Source organism: Haliaeetus leucocephalus, unplaced genomic scaffold (assembly GCF_000737465.1).
Source record: "Haliaeetus leucocephalus isolate CR32 unplaced genomic scaffold, Haliaeetus_leucocephalus-4.0 Scaffold173, whole genome shotgun sequence".
In the NCBI taxonomy this organism is placed as follows: domain Eukaryota; kingdom Metazoa; phylum Chordata; class Aves; order Accipitriformes; family Accipitridae; genus Haliaeetus; species Haliaeetus leucocephalus.
In genome coordinates, this window is record NW_010972609.1 from 1,054,978 (window position 1) to 1,079,112 (window position 24,135).

Here is a 24,135-nt window from a genome sequence, read left to right on the forward strand (position 1 = left end):
AGAACAGGTTTAATTTTGTTGTTTAGTAGAACATTACTGGCAGTTTCTGTTGAACATACAAAAAGTATAGTTGTCTCTTGCATGGTTTAAAAATGGAGATAATTCATATGGGTTTTAATTCTAATTACTTGTATTTTAACATTCCTTGACTCAAATATGGTTACATAAAACATCATTACTGCACAGCAGGCCATTCCTTGTAAGAACAAGGGATGTATTGCACACAGACCACAACTGCAATTCCATCCTGCCTTTTTTTTCTCCCTTTTAAAGCAATAAGACTATTCCTGCAGGTAGTCACACAGATTTGGATGCCAGTTTCCCTTTGAACAAGTAGGAATTTTGCTGAGTGACTCAACATTTATATAGTAAGTTTTCCTGGGAAAGAAGAGGGTGAAACAAAAATAAAAACTAAAGAAATTTGGGACAATCAGTGCTAGAGTGTTTGCAGCCCTCCTCTGGAATAACATGGATAGGAGGAGCATGATCAGGAAAAAAATAATTAGAAAAAACCCCAACAAACAATGCAAGAGCCAAGGAACTTCACTTTAAGAGAGAAGGAAAAAGTAACCAGACTGTTTCCTCCGTAACATTAATATTCCATTAATATTGGACAGTATTTGATTAACTGCCATTAGCTGCAACTTTCAAGCATTCTCTTTGCTTTTTCAAGCACTATCTGGAAAAAAAAGAAAAAATTATGCACCTCCCCAGTCCTCCCCACTCCCGCTTAGTGGAAATGCAAATAACCTGCATAGCCATGATTTTCTTAGCTGAAAACATTTAGTGGAAGACTATCTAGACTTAAACACTAAGTAAATCTGCTCACTTATGAGTAAAACATGCAATATTACAACAGACAGCTAACTGTCCTCGAAAAGGCTTTTTATGACAATTGCTAATTTGGCAGAGAAGAAATGTTTCCAAATGCATGAAAATAATCTTAAGAGCCTTAGTGAAGAACATAGTTACAATATATTAGCGATTTCTGTGGCATAAACATTTTAAAAAGCATCAGCAAAGTATTAAATATAAAAGCAATATGTATATACCCCCTCCATCCTCAGAAAAGCATCATGATTTGTAGTGTATTAAGTCAGATTTATTGACTGGGGAATTAAGGCATAACCAGTAGACAATAGTCTTTATTGTCTCAGCTCCACATAATTCGCAGGGAACAACCCGTATCGGCCTTTGCAGACACCCCTCCACCAGCCGTCATCAATCATTTCTATGTTTGTGATGATGTCATCTGGGTCAAAGGAAATCTCGTCATCACCCGCTGGAGAGAGAGTTGAAGAGGCTCAGTATTCGCACAAGAGCAGTTCACATTGCAATCTCACCTACCAACCCACCAGCGCTAAAAATAACACAGACGCCCATCACCTTCCTCTCTCCCATCAGGGCATTTGAAACAGGGCACTGGGCAATGACAGTCGGAAAAGACGGACACTTTCTCGTCCTCTAGAGTGACGAGGTAGTCGGTTCTTACCTACTGCATTTTGGGTGCATTTCTAACTTAGAGCAACAATTGCTACCAACACACCGAGAAGCACTTTACTTTCTTGATCTCTCCTCAGAATTAACCAGCCACAATTTTAAACAACTATGTATGCCAAGGGTTTAACAAGAGTGTTAATACTTGCTTAAAAAAGATTTTGAAAACTCCCACCATTTCCAGAAACAGTGGCTAGTAGTTTTCAAAAGTGTCTCAATGCTATTGCAAAATCACTAAATTCCTAATCCTTCATATCTTCATTTTGTATGTTACTGTAAGAGACTACAGGATGAAAGGCAAAGGAGAAATACAGACTTATCTGTGCAGAACAAAGACAAGGATAAAAACAACAGCTTTGCTTACCAGCTTGATAATCATAAAGGGCTATGGCTGTAATTCCAAGTTCATTTTCGTATTCATCATAAGCATTTTCTTTGTGAGAGAGAGAGAGAGAGGGGAGAAAAATTAAAAGCATGAAGCACACTACCTATCACCCTGAGTTCTTTTCTGTGGTAGTCCCCCTTTAATTCTAGCGCTAACTCACATAGGAAGCAGGGAACAAACTATGCAAGTTTTTAGCAGTGCTGACATTCCTTCTGAAATGGATTTTTTTCCCTAAAAAAAAAAACAATTAAAGCCTGAGAGGAAGTGTTCACAAGTAGGCATTTAACACAGTACAAAATAAAAACAATCAGCCTTATCACACTTTTGTAAAATGTGACAGAACAACTGAGCCCAAGATCACTCTTTAAGAGACTATTCAATACAAGCTAAGTGTGTGTGTTGGGGGACAGGGGATAAAGGGGCCTGTTTAAAATTCCCAGGTTTTCATACCAGAACAAGCAGGTTCATTCTTCACACCTCATTCAGTAACCAGAAGAGGTGAGAAAAACAGGAATTCAAAAGAACCTTATTCTTGCACTTTCATTAGTTTCAGACATCCTTATTCCACTCCCTTGTAGGCACAGAACACATGAGGTCCATTTCAAAGTCCCAAGAATTGTTTACAGAATTTTTTGCTTTGTAGGCCAGCACCAGCTCAACACACAAAATCTCCATCTCTGTGCTTTCTTTTCAAGTTGAGCTGCATTACACAGTGTGGAAATGGTTACCCCTACGTTTCTTTTTGAACTGATACTCTAGAGAGCACTGTAATTATTCCAATATCATCTCACATAATTTAAGTAATTTCAACCTTGCTCTAGCCATACCTTAATTTCCTAATTAAAGTTTGTTGGTGGAGAATCTAAACAGTCTCATCAGACTATGACTTTAGAGAACTAGGACAGTGCGCTATCAGCACAACTATTCATAAAGTTGTTGCCCAAGGAAATAATCTTTATCTTAAAGGGTTTCATATCAGAAACAAACACTCTACCTGCTTGGTAATGGTCTCCTGCCCCTGCTACTTCATAGACCGTCTCTGTTTCATATTCTGCCTCTCGCTGACTCACTGCTTCTTGGTAGTCTGACTCTGCAGCTTTGTAGCCGGACTCTGGCTCGCGCACAGCTGAATACGCTGCACTGGAATTCTTGAAGGCAGAATCTGCTTCATAGGAAACTGCATCCTGCAGAAATACAGGTGAGGTTCATCAGGGTTTTGTAAAAAGGTTCCTAACGCTTAGGATCAAAACCCAGGTACTGAAAGAGGATTCTAACAAACCTCATAGACTGGGCTTGAGGGTGCCTTCTGCTCAGCTGGCTGTGTGGTAGGAGATGGTGGTGGAGTTTGTTTTTTGGCTTTAGCTTGTTCCTAAATTGAAGAGAAAGAAAAACTTCATTGCAGCTTAATCACTGATGTCTTGACATTGAACAAGAAACAACCCTCCAGGAAGAAAGACAGACAGCACATTCTGCAACAAACTCATGCGAGCAGGGAGCAGAAGAGAACTGGACTGGCTGGATCGTTACACCTGCCTGAAGGTTTAGACTGGCTGTGCAGTAAAGGCTCAGAAATACAGCAAAGCAGAAGAGAAAAAAGTGAAGAAACAAAAACTGCACGGTATGTATGCATACATGTGTTTAAAAACAGAGTACCCAATGTTCTTTGGCACATTTCCATAGAAGCTGCAGGGTTTCTGTGTTCAATATATTAATTCTGTTCATTAGCTGGCTGGGCCTCATGTCCCATTTTAGCGTAAGTTTAGAGAACGTGAAGCCTGCATGTTCTAATTATACAACTGATCTATTATCTTTGATGAGAAATGATCCTGCAATATCTTGCAGGTCTGCAAAACACCTGCCAAGGCAAAAGACTGAATAGCTTAGACAAAATTAAGTCCTATATACTGACAATGAGGGGATTCAAATGTTCAGAAGAGTTATATGTGGTAGAAATAAACGCAGTATCGCTATTGTATTCTGCAACACAAAGAACATGGATCTGAATCAAATGTTCTGGCACTCAAGCACTTCATGCTGTGCCATCCCACCTGTGAATCAGAGGGCAAATCCACAATCAATTAGGAAGCCAGGATACTGTAGCGCAAGAAATGCTACGTTGCTTGCATGACTTAAAAAAACCCCAAAAGCCTGTAAGCTAGCTATTTAATTTTGCCTCTCTTTATCATAGGGAAAAAGAAAACTGTGGATCTAGGGCCAAACCTTCTTCTTTATTGTAAAAAAGAAGAGAGAATACATGTTGTAGGAGACTGTGCGCTCCAGTTGTTTAGGTCCATCAAGCTGTAACTCCCCAAAGGATCTTCAGGAGAAACTGTAGTCCAGAGATGAAGCAAAAGGGCTCTGTTACAAAAATATTCTTCCTTTCCTTTGTTTGTCACAGCTCAAAAAAAATACATCTAACAAAGAAAGCAAAGTGTGTCTTGAGAACAGAGCCAGCTTTGAAGACAATTCAAAGCTTAGTGCTGTACTTTCTGTAAAAAATCTGTCCTGATGTGAACAGTCCTCCCCAACTTTTAACTCCTGTGCTACAGATAAAAAAGCACCAGCAGTGTGTTTATTAGAAGTCAAATCTAAGTTTGGGGACAAATTAAGTAGTATCAGTCCATTAACAACGTCAAACATGACAACAGTTTGAAAAATTTGTCCTAGGTAATGGGTCTCTGCAATCCAGACTACAGTTTAGGATAGCCACAGCATAATTGCCATAAAACATTTAAATTGCACAGTCCCCCCTCAGGCTGGGTTTCTTCCACACTGAAACGCTTCCTGTGAAAGGGCATCCTGCCTTGTTCTCTAAGGTAGCAGAAGCTAGCTAAATCGAGGCACCCGTTGATTCAAACCAGCAGTTAGAGAAGAGCTCCCTGCACGCCATTTGACTATGTGACATGTGAAAAGCAAAACAGAAAAACGATTACCAGTAAACAGGTTCTTGAAGGAATGCAGTCCATATGTACATTCCCATTGTGGGAGTACACATGCCCACATACTTTCTTAAAGTGAGAGAACTTTCTGTCTGTGCAAGGAAGTTCACTTAAAGAAATAAAGTTCACTTAAGTCAAAGTCCGTCCCCACCCTTTACAGTATCTGTGGATGGTGTGCTTACATCCCTCCCTCCCCTTTTCACGCTCAGCTCGTGACTGAGGGGCAGTGCAGCCAGTGCCATTTCAGTTTCCCCTTAACCTCGTCCTCCCTCCCTCAGTGTCTGCAGAATCACACAATTAACTATGGAGATGCTCAGTCTGGAAGAACATTAATCATCTGGTTATGGTGAAATTTAAATACCAGCTTTCAAAAAAAACTTCGGAAGTGTCCAGGCAACAGAATCTTTGATGAAGCACAAGAAAAATCAAGCATAACGGCTTGAATTTAACCCACACTTACAACAAAAATAACGGTAAAGAAAGTCAGTCATTTCTGAGAGAGAAAGGGAGGGGGGGAAGACATAACAGTTCAATGACTCATGAAAACCTGTGTTACTACATTTAAACCCTTCTGAAGAGCTGTTTCCTCAGCAGGAGGAAACCTCAATGAAAAGCTGAAATGGGTAACAAAAGCCTAAATTCACCACCCTCCATCCACAGATCTTACTTAGGAGCATAGGATCATTCAAAATGACTGGCAAGAGAGCTAATGGAGAAGCTGAACTTCTTCCCCCCCTCAGCCCAGACTATAAACGCATGCAGAAAGCCTGGCTACTTCGGCAAGATACAGATGACCAGTCATCTCCTCCTTACTGGTTAAAAAAAAATTATTCCAACTAGGTTGGTATAGGAATAGTCTAATGAAGAGCCATTCAGCATCCATAGCATGAAGTGGATTATTTCAAGATTGAGACAAGCGAGACAGACAAACTGTTATACAGGTCAGACTGAGAGAACTGAAGAAGTCACTGAAAGGCAAAGGCGGCCCAGTACCAAAATGCACAGGACAATGAGAGCCAACAGGATGATGTCCTGCCTTACCCTAACCACAGCGCTTGGCAGCAGAGGCACCTGGAGAAATGCATACACCAGTCCACTCGGCCAGTCTCAGGGTTATACCTGAGACCAAGCCTGGACACAAACCTTCTTTCAAAAAGAAGCATCAATACTTTCTGTGTCAGCCATGTAATCTTTCAAAAAATTCACACGGCCACCCGAGCAGATTTCCCCCTTCTCGCTAAGGACTGCAAGACAGCTCATCTACCAGAGCTGAAGGACTGACACGTGTGAACTTGAGTGCTATTCCCCACACACCTATCACTTAGGGCAACTGCTGCCTTGAAGGAACAGAGCATCTCTCCTAATATATTACACTGTCATCACTCATAAGCAAAGCAGGAAAGCTCTGTCCTCCAAATGGACCAGATATCCAGAGCACTGGCACATAGCTGCTGCTACTTGTGAAAATGCAACTGTGGTGCAATGAAATTACATGGTATTTTAGAATAGTATACTGATATCCCTACTTGGCAAGACAAAGGGAACATAAAGGGCATGCCCCTGGAGACACGGCTACTACCACATGAAGTACCTCCTTGCATCCTGAGGAACATCAACTTGATTGTAGCAAAGGTGCAGAATAAAAAAACATACATAAAGTACAGAAAAGATCAATATGAGGTATCAGAGTTCTCACATGCCCTCGGAGAGGGACACTTTCATAAAGTAGTTGCCCAAGTGGTGAAGGCACTAAGTTAAGGATAAAGTATCCTGGAACCCTGCAACAAGAGAACTCTTACCATCTCAGAAATGGTAATTGCTCTGTGATAATGAGTCAAGTTTTTTACTTCAGAACATTCACTTTAAGACCCAGGTGTTCAAGGATGGACTGCACTGTTTGCAGGGACTGGTCTTTTGTAGGATCCCCTAGAAACAACCAAATCAAAGTAAGGAAGTGACAGTCCTCGGTTGAGGACTCTTGCCTAGCAAACACCATCAGCAACTTGAAGATAACCTAAGAAACTTCAGACAGGTTGAGAAGTCCTAAAACCACCAGACACCTTGTCTGAGAGCAAAGAAGTAGTGATGATGGAATGGAGTTACTGCCAGGTGAAAATATGCACCTCAGAGAAAGAAATGAAAGAGCAAGATGAATGCTGAGAATGTTCATTTTCCTTTAGGACTGATACTTCTTAGCAATTCTCAGCAGTAACTGGAAGCAAGGGCTGTCCAAAGTGATCTCATGGGTGCAGAATGGCCTTATTAACAACGCAACACCTGTGATACCCATCAACCTATACCATGGTTCTTCCTTATTTGGAGAACTGTAAAAGTATCTATTAAATTAAATCCTCCAAAGATAACAATGCTGCTTGCTATAAGTCACAAGTCCTAACGTGATCCAGATGCAATGTGTTGACAGAGGAAAACAAGTGCCAAGTAAAGGGAGATCTCTTGAAGGAGGAGTGAAGCTGCACTTTCAAGAGCAATGTACACCTGAAGGTTTTCCCTGGCTTGTGTCCAAAAAGAGTATTTTTTCCCATTCTTCATCACCCCGTGGAAGAGACCCAGAGCTGAGGGACTACAGCTCTTTGACTAGAGTTGCAGAGTAGGTGGCAAGGACAATGACAGGGGAAGATGAGGAGCGAAAACTCACTTTGTTAAGGAAACAACCAGGTGCTAGACCTAGATACAGGTGATGCATAATCTTAAACACACTGAAACATGCTGGGAACAGTGGACAGCTGTTCAGGAACAGAGGCCAGCCTGCAAATAGCTAGAGGAAGCATGGGGCTGCCAGCTGAACAGCTACACCAGAAGAAGGTGGTGACACATGCTGACAGCATTTTGCTGTGGCTCTGAGTCAGCAAGTGCTGAGGCATTCAACTTTTCTCATCTGAAGTGCTCCCAGAGCAACTGTACAGACTAGATGCATTTCAGCTTTACCTCTCTGAGGAGAGGGGAACCAAGTGACTTCTCCTCAAGGCAAACATTCAACTTTTCTCTGTTTGGCTCAGTGCTGGAGGCTGGTGCCAATGCCGAGAATAACACAGAGCGGTCCAAGCTGACTAACAGAGTGGCACCCTGGAGCAGGCTTGCTGACCTTATCAAATAGAAAAGACTGAATTCTCAACTTCAGCTGTTTATCTCTTCCTCTCTCAGCTTTAAGAGACTGGCAAATGCTCTGTTAAAGGTGTAACATTTTTCTCCAGGACACTAAAGAAACCCAAATAGTGGCTGGGGGAAGGTATTAAAAGTCCACAAAGTCCACCATGATGAAAGGCAGCATTAGAAGAAATCACTGATAGACAAAGATGAACTCCCATTCATCGTGTGATGCATGTATGCAGTGAACATATGCTCACACTGTATATCCTGAAGCCATAAGGCAAAAGAGGAGATAAGCTGAAAGAAAAAAAAAAAAAGCAGCAATCACTTTAGATGGAAAGACTTGATTTATCCTATAAAGCTAGAATTTCCCAAATTTCAAACAGAACTCAAAACGAAGTTAGCATTTTTCAGAAATCAAACTATACACAAGATACATGAGCCATGCAGTTTCAGCACAGCAAAACTACAGGGCTATTTCAGAAGCAGTGCTGGCCCACACACCTGTGAACAGCAGTCTTGAGAAGCCAACCAATGAACTCGGCAGGGGAACTGATTTGGATTAACTAGATGTTTTACTTGTTAGGGTTAATTTTCCACTGTTGTGTGACTATACAGATGCTCTGCTGGCATAAGGAATAAGGTGGCTTGGGACTGCTGCCATTAGCAGCCATGCTGGTTTAGGCCAGCTTAGTTAATGTGATGTAATGTGCAGTTTCACTGCAGTGTATTTTTCTTAGTTTAGGAAGATCAAAGCTAGGTTACTGTAAGCCTACCATGCATTAGTTTTTCATACTTGTAAAACAAATGATTTACACCAAGTCTAAATTTGTGATGAATTAGACCATACTGATGAAATGGGATGAACACCACAACCTGACATCCTGTAGCAGCATCCCGCTCAGGGTAAGTATCTACCACATCTGAGAAACCAGCCATTGGGTCTGCTCCATTTGTTCCTAGGCAATGGACTGAACAGATCTGAGAAACCATCTGACAGTCTTTCCTGGATTCCAGATGTCTCACAGAGGATGCTGAGACAAGTTCATATGCAAGAATATTTCTTGTTGGGGTCTGCAGCTGGTGGCATACATTGGCTCTAACAATGAAAGATACATCTGGCGGAAAATAAAAACAAAAGAGGAGAAAGAGAGAGAGAAGTAGGAAGGAAATAGGAAAACTCCCCCATAGCCAGCCAGGAAGAACAGTGACGAGGGTCCCAGACAAGGGATCTCCTCTGGGAGAGTCTCTTCAGTGTAGCAAGTGAAAATGATGAAGATGATGAGGATGACCGTTTTTCCTGTGCATCTCCTTGAGTACTATATACTTTTCATCAGGACCCGCCCAATCTCCCTACTGGTTATTCCTGCTTGGGACACTATTAGCACTAGTTGGAGCATGCTACTTCAGCATCAGTGTTACATATTGGTTGGCTCTTAAGTCTCAGTGCACATATATGGCCAAGCAGCATTTATTCAGAATTTAAGAGACTGCTATCTTTGTGTCCTATGTTTAGTCTTCTCCAGTATAAACTATTATCTGTAAAACAAGAGGTGAAGGAGAAGGGGAAAAGAGGGACTATTCTTATGCCAGCATCAACTGCTTGCCACTCCCTGCCATAATATCAGAGTTCACAAGTGTGAGACCATGAAATCAGAATAACAGCATGGGACCACAAGGGAAACTGCCACAGAAACTCTGGACAAACACTGCTACAGCAGCTTGCTTGAAAGGTTACACAGCTGCAGACAGCAGGCCCTCAGGATTACTGATGATAAGGCGTCTCAGGCATTGTGTAATGAAGTAAATGAACAAGACATGAAGGACAAGTTACTATTAACGCACTAGGCCTTCCATCTCAGCAGCAGAGTTTCACCAAATATGCAAATTCTATAAAGCACATAAGATGTCATTTCTGACTAAACATTCCCTGGAATTGTGTTGCTTATGAATAACACAGAAATCATGAAGCTTTTAACCATGCCAATGCTAAATTAATTTTCTTAATTCCCAAACTAAGATTCAGTTAACATTTGGAAGATAATTTCCCCTCATCTCATGGGTGTGTGCTATACCAAAGGGTGATACCACCTCCACCTTCCACAATACAGATTCCAAAAAAACAGCATCACCGACTATCACCATGCTATTAAACTTCTTGAACAAGCTGTCATTTAAGACCTTTTGGAGACCGCACGTCTCTCCCCTGATGAGTTCCTCCGTGCCCAAGGGAATCTGGTATTACCAGAAGGCAGAAGTACAGTAGGAAAAGGTCAAACTGCAGAGATTAGTGCTCAAGACTAACATACATATTTTGGGATAGGCTAAATAAAAAAACCCCTATACACTATTGTTACCTTACCACTCTATGTGATGTCTGATGTACATGTGGTGCATGTTGATAGATGGCTGGAATCGCAAACAGGTAAAGCACAGGTGCAAACACAGGCAAACACATATATACACACAGAGGACTTTAAAGCCTAGCTGGAAAGAAGGAAAGTGTCTTTTCTTAAAAGGTTCTCTTTTCTCCCAGCATGGCATTGAAACACACTAGACACGCTGCTCAAATGGGATTTGAATCTTACTGACCTCCAGTTTCCTTCGAGCCTCCTCCTGTTCTTGTTTCTCCCTGGCCATTCTTTGTGCTCTCTCAGCTTCTGCCTTCCTTCGGTCTTCCTGCTCTTTTTCCTTGGCTAGGTTTTCAAAGTTAGCTCGGATGCTGCTTGTTTTATTAGCAACTGTAACATTTAAAAAAATTTAAGTCAAATGTTGTTGTTTAAGGTTCTGTATAAAGGTAGCCTGGAATGAGGTTTTGGTACAAATTTCTGCTCTCTGAGCTCACAGCCCATTCAGGAAAGTCCTTCTATCCCTCCTCCTCCCCTTCCAAGCCCAAACCTCTTGTGCACCACATTTATTTAAAAACCTCTACAACACTTCTCCCCCCTCTCTGTCATGGTACAGTCTCCACCATGCCACTCCCCTACTCACTCTATTCTTTACTCTGATGCTTTTTATTCCCCCTTCCTCAACTCTGATGACCCTCAAGGAAAAAAAAACCAAAACCAAAAACCAACCACAAACCAAAACTACCTCTAAAGGGAGGGAGAGAGTAGTTGGGGTTGCTAGAGACCTGCAAATACACCAGTTCCTTGTAGATGATTCTTACTCATCACTACTACATTAACAGTAATATCCTGGGCTTTTGAACATTATCCAAAGAAATTATTTGGGGCCAATGCCCTACCAGCTTCTATTGGCTTGGTCTTCTGATAAGTTGATGCTGGTTTCTCAATATCTTCAAAGGTTGCTGCATTCTATCAATAAGGAGAAAAAAAAGTACATTTAAAAAACACAAATTCATGAAGGCATTCAGACAACTTTAATCTCTGCCATTTTATTGTGATATTGCCCCTCTGGCTTTTTTTTTTTTCAGAACACCAAAATGAAATCAGGAAGAATCAAAACCTGACAAATGGAATAATTCTTTAAGTCAAACTACGTAAGAATTAATCTTCAGGGACAGGTTTAAACACATTAAAATCCTATTAATTAAAAAAAAAAAAATCATTGTATGAACAGATGACTCATCAGAACTAAAAAATGAGGCAATGTCCAAAACATTTATTGTGTAGCTGTTGCTGTTCTAATCCACATTATGTGGGATTTCTACCAAGGTAAAAGCATCAGTCCCCTTAAGGAAGCAGATACTGTTAAAAAAGAGAGAGTATTTTGAGAACAGTATTCAAAATACAAGGGTTTTTTGAAATGAATGGTCTTGAGTCATCCTGAAGCCACAAGTTAAAAAAAAAAAAAAAAAATCCTACAGACTTTCAAACTCGCTACTTTCTCACTCTTAAACATCCTACATAAAGCCGAGAGTAAATTTATTCAGTAGATAAATCTCAGTGAGGACTTTTTCATCTTTTATTTTTTTAAATTTAAAAATGGACAGGTAGAAAGGAGGTATCAGCTGCCCTGTCTTTCACTGTTACAGAATACTACAACAAATTCTCCTAAAGGGAAGGTCCCTGATAATCAAAGTGGGCAAAGTTGGTACATATCAGACACCCATTTTAAGCAGTCCACTAAAAGACATCCTCAAGATACAAGGCATTAGCTAGTTGTTAGAAGACAGGACTGAAATTGTGGAATTAATGGATTTTCTCATTCTTTCGTATAAATTTTGCTATTCATTTCCATGCTTCAGTTTTCCCTACGTAAACCTGTATATACACTACACATACGTACACACGTACATGTGTGTATAAACTGGCATCAGCTCTGTGTGTATAAACTTGCTTTTTAAAGATTTAGAAAGGCACAGAACTCTACTGTTAGACTGGAGAAGTGTCCAGATATAAAAGAGCTGAACACTACAGATCTACCCAGGCTATTTTGTATCCCTACAGACTATTTAAGTCATGGCTCTTTTAAGCAACTTACCTTATCCATCCGATCTTTCTGTACACCATACTTCCCACCAAATCCTTTCGAATAATCTAAAAACAGGATAAAAAGGTTAGAATAGGGAGTTTCTTGTCCCTCCCATCTTTCTGCCAAATGCAAAGAGCCATTTCAAATGCAAATAGCCATTTCAGCTGCATGCAGAGATACAGTGACAGCCGCCAAAGAAAATGCAACTTGGTTTTTTGATGCAGAAAGGATACATAACTGCAAGAGCCTTCAGGTACACCAGCAGATGACAGATTGTGGGCCACATGCATTCTTTGAGTAAACATTAAGCTGAGGATTGGTAAGGTATCAAGCAAGGAATAAGGGATGAGCCCTTCTAATGCATCACTTCTGTAACACAGCCTTTCACAGCACCAATTCTTAGCCCTCTGCAGTAATCATATAACCTAAGCCATTTTGCTTTGCTCAAAGGAGCGATATCCAGTCTTCGGTGACCACAGAGGTGTTTTTTTCTCTTTAACTTGGTAAATTCTATGAATGGCAGGAAAATATAACAAATTTCTCATTCCAGTGGATTTGGTCATGATACCCAACTGATGAACATTAAAGTAATTGGTAATAACCCCTGCTCTACACATGGAAAGGGGCAATTCCACAAGACAGCACAGCCCTGCAACAACTCACCACCACAGAAATGGGGTGAACATGCTGTTCCGTACCACCCCTGAGCTGCACACTCTTTCTCTCACCTGACGCTGACTCTAGCACTTGTTCTACTCCAAAATCAGTTTAACTCACTAGCGGCATTAACAAGAAAAACAACAGACCAACCCTGACAAGAGCAGCTTTCTGCTCTTTCTAGTGAGTTGTACTCAGAGAAATGTCTGACAAGCACCAGAGCCAGCGCGACAGAAGCAGCAAGAGTGTGTGGCTGGAAAAACACCTCTTTCTGGTGGCAGTGAGCTGTAGGAACGTGCCCTTAGACTCTGTAGACGGACAGGCTTTCCTATCAGTCCCTGGAATACAATTACTCCTTCTCCTCTCAGCCCCAAAAACACTTGGGTTCCCTAACCAGCTATTTTAGTGTTTGTACTTGGGCTCTGCTAAGGCATATCTGACACTAAAAGTTTGAATTTGTGTCACTGTAGCATAGGAAAATATTGACTATCAGAATGAACAACCTAATTTTCTTCAGCTTTGTATGTATTTTCAGCCAGAATAAATATACTACACTTACATTTTCCTGATCCAGACTTCTCACTTTAAGATAACGGAAAACCAGGAATTCATGGTTTGTACCCCAACTATTTCACAATGAATAAAGAGAGTATTATAACAGTATTTGCTCACCCAAGAACCACAAACATTCCCTACTTCTTGTTTTAAAGACTACAATCATTTTAAAATGATCTTGCCATAACCCATTGCTTGTTAATGGTTACATGCATGGTCCTTATCTGAATATTTTTCCACCAATTTATCCAGGCAAAACTTCACATTTAGAGTCTAAAACTGGTAAGCACGACGTCATTAACATCATACTACTAATAATGTTATTATTACACCGTATGTATAGCTATTAACTAAACGCATAATATTGTAGAGCTGCTAACTAAACATTGGATATCTGTTTCCTGAATACAGGCTCCCTTTATGTAACATTTTAAGAATAAAATGGAAGAACATTGCTAGATCATGTAGGAATAGAAGCGCAAGAAAGTGTCTGCACATTACTAGCATCAATCTACTCAGAAACTATTTAAGACTGTGTGAGAAGTGGCTGCACTGTTAAGAAAGTAACAAGTGAAAACGGTGCCTTGTTGAGATTCATGCTTGGCTAGTTTCTCCTTGTAATCAAACCCCACAGCAGATGGGTCCTGCCTTTCTGTCTGTACACCAAATTTCCCTCCGAAACCACTCTTATAGTCTGAAAAAGCCATATGTAATAAATTAAAATGGAGGAAAATAAAGAAGTTTAGTCAGAGACACTCAAAATAATTTTTGCAGTATTTCTCAATTACCAATAATTTTGGATGGTGAACAAAAATATCTCAATACACTTTCGATAAGACTAAATTCAAAAGATGTTGCCACTCGAGATTAAAAAGAGGTCAACATGATTTATCAGACATAAGAACACCATTCTGAAGTCACAGAAAAAAGCACTTCTCAACATCTTTCATACATACTGCATAATGCACTTGCATTTGATCAACTTTATGAACACAAACACACGCATAATATGTTCACCAAAACAAAACAACATACAAAGGGATACAAGAGAATAAACTGAGCTCCTTCATCAGTGTGGTTAACATTTGTACACTAGAGATCTGACTTTTAAAGAGGTGTTAAGACAGGGTCCACAGAGACTATCCTCCAGATATTCCTGCACAGTACTGTTTAAAGGAAGAAGGAATAGTCCTGCTGCCGCACAACTTGAGGAAAAGAAGCTCTCAGCTAAGAACTATGATCATTCCCTACAGCTGCCTTAGAACAGCCATTTGAATATATCGTATAAAATGAGGGCAGAAAAAAAAAAAAAAAAAAAAAAAAACTTCCAGTAATCCTCTCACAACAAATCTGCCGGAGCATCCAACAGAACAATATTCTGAGGACCGCTTTTAATTTCTTTAATTAAAAAAAGAAAAAAATAATTAACTTAATTTCTTTAAGTTAAGAGTGGTGACAGGCAGAGGGCTGGGGAGCAATCGTTATTTTGCAACTTTTCTTCTGGGTACCAGTATTTCATAGGAATAGGTACCTCACAGGCAATGAGAAAGGACAGCATTAGAAATTAGATTTCCCCTGCATGAAAATAGGGTTATACTTAACAGAAACCAGAAAAAGGAGATTATTTGTGGAAAGTACAAAGAAATTGCTATTTTGTGGTCTGCACAACTCAACTGAAAAAGCAAAAAAATAATCCAGGCTACCTGCAGACTCATAAAGCTTCTTCAGTAAGAACTTACCACTAAGTCTGAACTTTCAGGTACTCGGTATCAGATGTGTTAAACCTGCTTTGCAGACACCAGTACAACCAATACACAGCAACCATTCAAACACAGAAAAAGGAGACTCATGTCAGCTACTATAAGGCTGTGGCCTAAGATACTGGGGAGGAGGGTTCACACAGGGAAGAGAAAAGTCAAAAGGAGGGAAGTCAGAAAGAATGGCAAAGAATTGTGAACTGATATACCTTTCTGGGATTCGTGCAGCTGCACTTTCTCCTGGTGATCCCAGCCAAGTGCACATTTGTCTTGTCTGTCTGTCTGCACACCAAATTTGCCTCCAAACCCCTTTACATAATCTGTATCATGAAGTTTCAGAAAACATTATTGCAGTTTATGACTGTAAGCAGTACTTAACAAAAAAACAGTAACATGTTATGGGATAAGCTGCCCTGTCATTAACGATACTATCTTTCACTCTTTTTTTCCCTTGTTACACTACTTCAACAGAGGGGAAGGATACTGATTCAGTAACTCTAGGATCATGATGCAAGGAAGCATCACAAATCCAGTGAAGGTTACAGCATACAGACTCAATAATATTCAAAGATTTGAAGAATCTGATGCACTTTCAACCTAAAGCCATATAACACACACAAATATATGCGCAACATAGATATATAAATAATGAAGGACTTGATACTGCCTCTGAATACCATAGATCTGTGCAATTACACATTTATTTCAATAACATCCATAAGGACAGAAGGCCCCTTGGAAATCAGATTGTGAAACTCGGGGATAGTTTACAATGCCTTCTGTTTCTTTAAGGGAAACAAAAATCTGCATACACAAAGGGCAAACACACATTTACCACAAAAAAAACCCAAAACCAAACAATTTTTTTTCTTCCCAGGTTTAAAAGGCTGATTGATTTGAACTAGTATTTTTAAATAAGATAATAAAAACCTTTCTGTGATTCATGTTTTTCCGTTTTGCCTTGATATTCAAAGCCAACAGCACTTTTGTCCACTTTGTCCTTGTCAACACCATATTTACCACCAAAGCCCTTGGAATAATCTAGAGATAAGAGTGAAGAATTTTGTTTGTAAGTGTTCAATAACAAAATATTACCTTGAAAAATTTTGACCTGCTAACGTTACATTGCATATTAAAAGCAGCACTGACATCCCTGATTAATCTTGATACCAGACACTGAAGTCATAAATTCTTCAGAATACATTCTCTCAGGATGGAAAATAAAATAGCATCGTATGTAGTTCAACTGCTGGGCAATATCAGCAATTCTGCTACTTGACTCCTTGATAAAATTCTTGAGACACTTAGAGCAAAGTGAACTTCAAAAACCATGTCAGCAACAGCCTGGATGCTTTTAAACAAACACCCCCTTTTTCTCTTCAGCATTTCTAGAGTGCAAACATTTCTTTGAGATAAACAGAAAACAGATGGCAAAAATGTCAAAATTTTTCAATAAAATGGTCGATTTTTGATCAGATATGCCTGGAAACCTGACTAGCAACACAATATTAACTCTAAACACTACTAACTCTGATAAATGTTTTAATCTACAAACAGCTGATTCTTCCAGAAATACTTCTCTGTTGTGGTTAAACTGCTTACAGTCTCAGTACTTTAATCTACAGCTTTTCAAAAGAAGTTGCAAAAAACCTCCAGAAAAACCTACGTGCCCTGCTTCCAAAGTAATGGCAGTTGGATCATCACTTAAAACCAGTCAGAACCTATGTTTTAGGTTTCTTTTTCAGAAGTCAAAGTTTTCAGCAACATAAATTTTATTCAGTGTTAACTTTCAGCAGGTTAGAAGTGCAACAGATGTAAAAAATTAGTATTTTACAGTACTGCCTATCTTGAATGCCTACTACATCAGAGTACAAACTCACCAACACGTGTGTCTACTCACCCTTCTGTGACTCATGTTTCTCAGTTTTACCCTGGTAATCAAACCCCACCGCACTCTTGTCCACTCTGTCAGCCTGTACTCCATATTTTCCACCAAAACCACTTGAGTAGTCTGCATTGAGAGTAAAGCACAATAAAAATGAAATGAAGAAGCTTTTAATGGAAACATCCTATCCTAGCAATTGAGGGGGGGAGGGAAGTTATTTCAGAACTGAAATACTACTCTTTAGCAAACAAAATTAAGTTTAATTTTAAACACAGAAAATAAGACAGGCAACAGTCCCATAGTTTATGATGGTTCCTCTTAAATCTACTCCTGATTTCCAACAGGGTGCAAAACAGCAAAAAACAACTCCCACTCTTTCTAAAATGTCCCTGAACCTCACCTTTAAAAGAAAAGTAAGACTCACAGTGACACTCATGAAATTGCTTTGAAATTCATTTTTTCATCTTCTCTTCCACCCAAACCCCTCAACACTTGATTCAATGAGAATGTCATGTGGAGGCCTCACTAAACAAGGTCTTTTACAAACAGTAAAAGAATAGAGATCTGTTCTATTATTTATAAAAATGTGTGTCTATAGAGGCAACCACCTCACCACTTTACCTTTTTGGGAGGCATGCTTCTCAGTTTTCCCCTGATATTCAAACCCAACAGCTGACTGGAAGAGAAATAAAAATGCATGGGTGACAAAGAGCTAGATATTAGTAGAAAAACTGTGTGCACTTCAGCGGACAAACAGCAAGGGAAGTTCCTGTGTCTTTCCATACTGCGCTGACCTTCTCAATCAGGAGCATAAATACCTACTTAACTTACAGGCCATATTCATTTACATGGGAATTTAGTACATGTATTCATAGTAAGGGTTTTGTCATCCCTTGCCAAAGCAAATTGTACCAGCAACATACTCTAGTCTTGCCAGGTTCAGCAATTCAGTACAACAGAAATTTAGCATTTCCATGCAGGGGTTGTTACACACTCTTGGAACAGGACACGAATTATCCTGCCCAGTAGCTCATGTTGTGGTACAGGACAAACCATCCCCAAACCCCTCCTTCTGTAGCATTCACGCTGATTTTATCCTCATCACAGAGCACAGCCTGGCTAAAAGGCAGATTTTAACACCCCTCTTCAGTTTTCTTTTCAACTCATCTCAATTGCCCATAAGGGCTTTTTTCTATTTTGCTTTAAATAGAAATTTATCTCCGTAACAGTCAGTGTTAGTTTACTGCTAAACTTCAAATACAGCAGGAAGAGCAGACCACACCAGCATTTTAAGGTATTGGAATTTCTCAGTTGTACATACAAAACTCAACTACTATGAGTAGCTGCAGTACGAGATGAAATTGCTTACCTGGTCAACTCTATCGGTTTGTACTCCAAACTTGCCACCAAACCCTTTCACTGAATCCACTTGGGAGCAATGCTTAGAAAGTTTGGATTGATATTCATGTCCAACAGCTGACTAAAAGAAATTGGAAAATTCAGAAACAGCCAGCAGTTCTATACAGTTCTGCATGTAAGAGAAAACACTACACCAAGTAACTTGAGGATAAGCTTTGTTACAAACACACATCACCACCACTCCTCCTGTTGAAACTAACTTCCCTGGAAATTGCTGCTCCCTTGAGAAGTCTTTACAAGACTGTCGCCATGCTACCAATACAGCCTAGGCAAGGGAAGTGCCAAGAAAGAGTCTGACAGCAATGACTGTATTACACTCTGGATTTTTACTTGAAAAACACAGGAATGAAAACAAGAAGGATATAGACAGTCTTGATGGTGTTCATGCAGAATTTAAAATAAGGATTAGTTCCAGATAAAATACACAGCCTTGTATTTAGGTACATAGCTACAGATCTGTTTTAGCTAATATTAGACTGCAACCAAATACAACTACAGCTAGGTTTTCCATTGACATTCTTTTAGGGACGCACCCTGATCTTCTGCATAAATCAAAATCAGGCATCTTCTCTCTATACTTTCTCCTCGCTGGCAAAACGGCATCACAACATGAAGCAGTGCATCCATATCAAGACAGAGCTCCCCATGCCAAAGGCATCCCAGCCCTGCAGTCTCCAATTTGACCCTGTCCCTGGAAATCAAGCTGAACACAGCAAACCAAGGCGCAGTTACATCGCACTGTCACTGGCTTCAGGTAAGACACAAGAATATGTAATTACACACCTGAAAGTACATCCAGATAGCATTTGCTAGTGTTACAGTAATCTAGTGCTAGAACACCATTCTAGATCCTGGAATTGATGCTAGAGCCTAGCACCCTGAGGGGTGCTACATAACATAACACAAATGGTTTTTTCTTGTCCAGTGCCAAAACTGAGCACTGGCCAGAACAACTTGCAATTTGCCACTTTAATCTAACATTTGAGTCTGTTGCTCAAACGCATACAACTCCTCCCAGAGGCAGAAAGACCCTATAACCTGCTGCACACAGCCGTGTCCAGACCGAGAGGCTGCACCCTGTGATAAGCACCCCTCCTGACTCGGCACGGCCAGCTCCAGCACTGGTCCCTGTGCACGGGGCACTCGGCATCTGCGGCTGCAGCAGCGCGCCCTCCAAGCAGCTGCCCCAAGCTCCCACCTTTGAGGAATGACAAACTGCTTCTCTTGTACCAGTATCAGACAGCTGGACCAAGGTGGATTAAGTTGAGGACACAAGGCATCTAGAAACCATAAGTAACTTGGCTTTTACAGCATCTGCCTTTTTTTTTTTTTTTTTTTTTTTAACACAGGTGCTTGGGGGAACATTCCCAGCACTCAGGAAAGCAAAACATTACTGCACATAATGGCTGAAGTAACTGTCAGGTAACAGAACGAGGATGTCAATAATAGGACACTACCTTAACTTATAAGCAATATAAAAGCTCCTTTCTTTTCCTGACTGAAACAGTCATACTCTTGTTCATTTTGCAGGTGTTCTGTAGCAGAATAAACTGTTAAATGTGATGGAAAAGGCTCCCACTTCCCTTTCTTCTTCCTGTTACCTATTACATTTATGGAAGACATGAAGCTTTGAAAATTCTAGGGTTTATGTGCTTTTACATGATCTCTCTTCTGCTATACCAATTGAGGTAGGTAAGGTTTAAGCATGCTGTTTTCTTTATGTGGTACCAGAACTTTCTGCATTTCATCAAATATCAAGCATTACAACATACCCCTTTTTAGAAAAGACTTAGAAAAAGATTTTTCTTGGAAATCTGTATTTCAGAGTAAATTGCCCTCATAGTTCCTCAGCACAATACTCTGTCACATTTTAAATTAGTTATGTAGGTCTGGCATATAAAATGATGTAACTGTTCATTTTAAGTCAGCATCAAGGTTTTGTCCTAAATGCAGCAAAAACCTGTACCATGACAACGCTGCAGTGACACTCATTTACTTCAGGTGAGTCAAGCCTTAATACTAGCACACCTGCGCAGAGCCACAAATACCTGTGGAGGAGAGATCTCAATGATAAGGTTTTAGAACTATAATTATAAGGAAGAAAGCTTTATTAAAAAAATAAATTATGAACATCTTGGGCTACCAGTATCACTCAGATGGGCATGACCATCATGTTTTTCCTGATGATTAATTCTGGCCTACAGGAAACAGTACTCACTTTTTTTTTTTCGTCTCTTTTTTCCCATGGACACAGGTGAGGGATAAACTGCTGACAAGAGAGAGCTACGCAGCTGCAGACCAGGCCTAATGGTTGAATCTGCTCAGCAATTCCTTTCCCAGATTCAAAGGTTAGGTTAGCCTATTTCAAGGCCCATTGAGAATTATACAGCAATTTACTCTGGAAGATGGAAATCCAGCAAAAATTTAAGGCTGCCAAATTACTAGAAACCCAGAAAGTAAAGAAAGTAAGAAAATAAAATCATTCTTATTCAGGAAACAGTTTGGCTCTTATTTGAACAGAGTAAATGAAAGAAACTAGCCAGAAGTTCGTATGCCTAATTATCACATGGCTAATGGAATTACCTTAAGAATTATCATTTATTTCGTTAATAGTGTAACTTAAAACAGCCATCAAGTCCTTATGTAAAACACTACCATCTGACTGAAGTACAATGATTTTTTAAATACCTGGATTACTTGTCACTGTTCATAGTTCACCACTGTTTAAGAGAGCTGCCCTCTAATTTAAAAGCAGCAGCACACCCTTTTTTTCATTCTTTGGCAACCTCTATAGACATAGAAGAGCTGGTACAGCATTGAAATAAAAAAAAAATACTGGATTTATTCATGTATGAAGTACTTCGTTAATTTAGAAATATACGTTTAGAAACTTGAATCTTGACTCCAGGGGAATCCACTCAGGACATAAGCATGCAGACTTGCTCTAAAGACAGAGCAAGCATCAAACAAAAACATGTGGGGCCACTGCACATCCCAGAACTTCTTCTCATCATTTACGGATTCCAATTTTGCCACCTGAAACACTTGCTCCTGATTCTTCAAGTGCTTTAGTTCAGTTTTTTCTGTAGGAGCATCTTGATTTAATTAGGGAACAGAGCACAATGGACTGACAGATTTGGGTAGTAGTGGTCACAAGTGTCCTTGTTAAAGCACTGTAAGAGTGATGCTTCTGCCCTCAAAATAAGCCACTGCTGTACATAGCTTATGCCATGATCTGAGCTTCTTGGTGTCCGAACCTAGCAAAGTTGTTCCAACTTTGCACCTTTGAGAAGCTTAACTTGCACATACAGTTGTGCTGGCCAGAGGCAAGGCAAGGCAAGGCAGGGCACGGCTTATAATATCATCCCAGGGAAGCATTCATACTTACTTTATCCATGCGATCTTGTTCAACACCAAATTTCCCTCCATAGCCATGGGAAGCTTTTGGTCCCGTTTCAAGCTCCTTCTCTTTAAGGTTCTGGTGTTCTTGGAATACGTTTTCTCTCAGCTGATGAATACTTCAAAGACAGATAATTAAGCAGCAAGTTTTACTACGAAATTTTCAGACAATAACTTCAAAAAGATGCAAAATAAAAACATGATAAAAATACCATCTTAATTAAAAGTTGGACAACTTGTATTTTTCAAGCCCTTCCTGTTTTTTCAGTGCACAAAGCACTTCATCCTATTCTGAGAAACAGAATTTATTCCACTGCGAAACACTGTCTAAAATTAAAAAAAAAAAAAGTGTTGGTTTTAAGACTAACATGGAAGGGTATTTTGCTATCTGAACAATCAAATACCTAGAATTTACACGTGCCTGAAACATATTTTCTTCTCATGTCCTAATTTAAGTTCTTTCCAATGCTTTCTATTTAGATGGCAAGTTTTCAGAATAGGGATCATCTCTTATCATACAGTCCCTATGGTAACAGGACTCTAATTCTAACTGAGCATTCTGGACACAACCGTAATGCAAGATAAGGATGCAAGAAGACATGCACCTCCTCTTCCCCAAGCGTTCCCTTGCAATATGCAGAGATTGAATTTACAGTAGTCCAGGCCACATAGAAGAAGGATAAACTAAAATGGTAATCTGTACCTTAGAACACTTCCCACCTGAGTTTAAAGCTTCCTCAGGCGTAATTCAGCCAGTAGGCGTCCCCACTGCACTCCAAATAGGGCAGAATAAAATTGATCCCTGAAGTAAGCCACATAGTTCAGTCTCTCTCTGTTTGCAACACGGATGACATTTATTCTTAGCTTTATACCACGAGGGTTGATGCCCCAGAAATACACAAGCAAGACCGAAACAAACATCACAATCACAGACTTCCTAAAACTACTTTAAAGTCAAGTCTTAGGCACTTCTCATAACAAGTACAAGACTCAGAAGACGGATCGTTTCTGTCTCACATAGCCCTTCGTGACGTGTTCATTTGCTTTTCTGCCAGGGAGCTCGATTTGTTCCTTTGCCTGAATTTTTATGAGCTTGGTAGCAGTTTTCTAAACAAAGCCTAAGAATTAAGGGACCAAAGGTATCTTTAAAGTACCAAACTGGAGCTGCTCAGATCACCCAACACAAACTTCTCCCCTGGCAGTATTGGCTCTTGCATCAAAACAGAACAAAGAAACTTTCCAGACACAAAGAGGCAGGAAAAGTAACAGTTCCAGTTACAAAGAAAGATTTAAGAGTCCCTACACCATAGTTCTGATCTTAATTTTAGATCTGAAGATGCTGACATATTTGAAAGACCAGCAATCTGGCAAATAATCAATCTTCTACAGACACTCTTGTTTTAATTATGAAGATACAAGTAACCGAGAGCATGAGTTGATTAAGTCACCTGGGATTGTGACTATTAATAAATTTAAAAGAGAGCTGCTTTACTTGATGTGCTCTTGATGGCCGGATCCTTTCACAGTTTTAGCTCCCCAGCGCTGCTCTTTCTCACTCACATCGTTCTGTGAAGGACACACACAAAAAGAGTTAAAAACCCAAAGATTTCACTAGTTATTTGCACTTTACAGTTCACAGCAAAACCCTTCAGCAGTTGGCGAGGTCAGAAGTTAGAAAAGCAGTTAATACCACCCTCGCTTCTCTTCTGCTGTGAGCCCTGTGCTTTGTCCCCTGCTGAAATGCACAGAGCACACGTTCAGCCCCAAGAGGCTTCTGCTTCTTGATGCAAATCTCTTCCATACAACTTCCCTGCAGTACCCAGCCAAGACAAGGTAGTTTTGTTTGTCACTCACAGGCACAGAACACTTAATTCTCTCTCCTTCCAGGAATACGCTCCTATCAGTTTATTTTGCTGAGATATAGCCCCTGTCCTGAAGAATTACTCTTTAACATGTTACGTAAGACACTTCTGCCAAATCGGTAAAATTCAAAAGCCATACCACAAAATCAGGATCTGTCTCCCAGTCATCGGCTCCGTCATCCTGACTGACAGAAATGGTGTGGCCTGCAGTAGCCTTCCACATCTGCAACACCAT

At 40.0% G+C, this 24,135-nt stretch overlaps 1 protein-coding gene across 1 annotated transcript; it reads right to left on the minus strand.

Annotated features, from left to right (window-relative positions):
- Positions 1 to 486: 486 nt before the first annotated feature.
- Positions 487 to 24,135, minus strand: CTTN (cortactin). The gene is made up of 15 exons (XM_010563679.1): positions 24,040 to 24,135; positions 23,531 to 23,604; positions 22,028 to 22,157; positions 18,590 to 18,700; positions 17,842 to 17,896; positions 17,236 to 17,346; positions 16,266 to 16,376; positions 15,545 to 15,655; positions 12,376 to 12,431; positions 11,177 to 11,246; positions 10,522 to 10,670; positions 3,162 to 3,251; positions 2,877 to 3,066; positions 1,862 to 1,933; positions 487 to 1,282 (listed from the first exon to the last, which is right to left on the minus strand). Exons 1-15 carry the CDS (start codon positions 24,133 to 24,135, stop codon positions 1,146 to 1,148), a joined length of 1,563 nt encoding a protein of 520 aa, XP_010561981.1. The 3' UTR covers positions 487 to 1,145.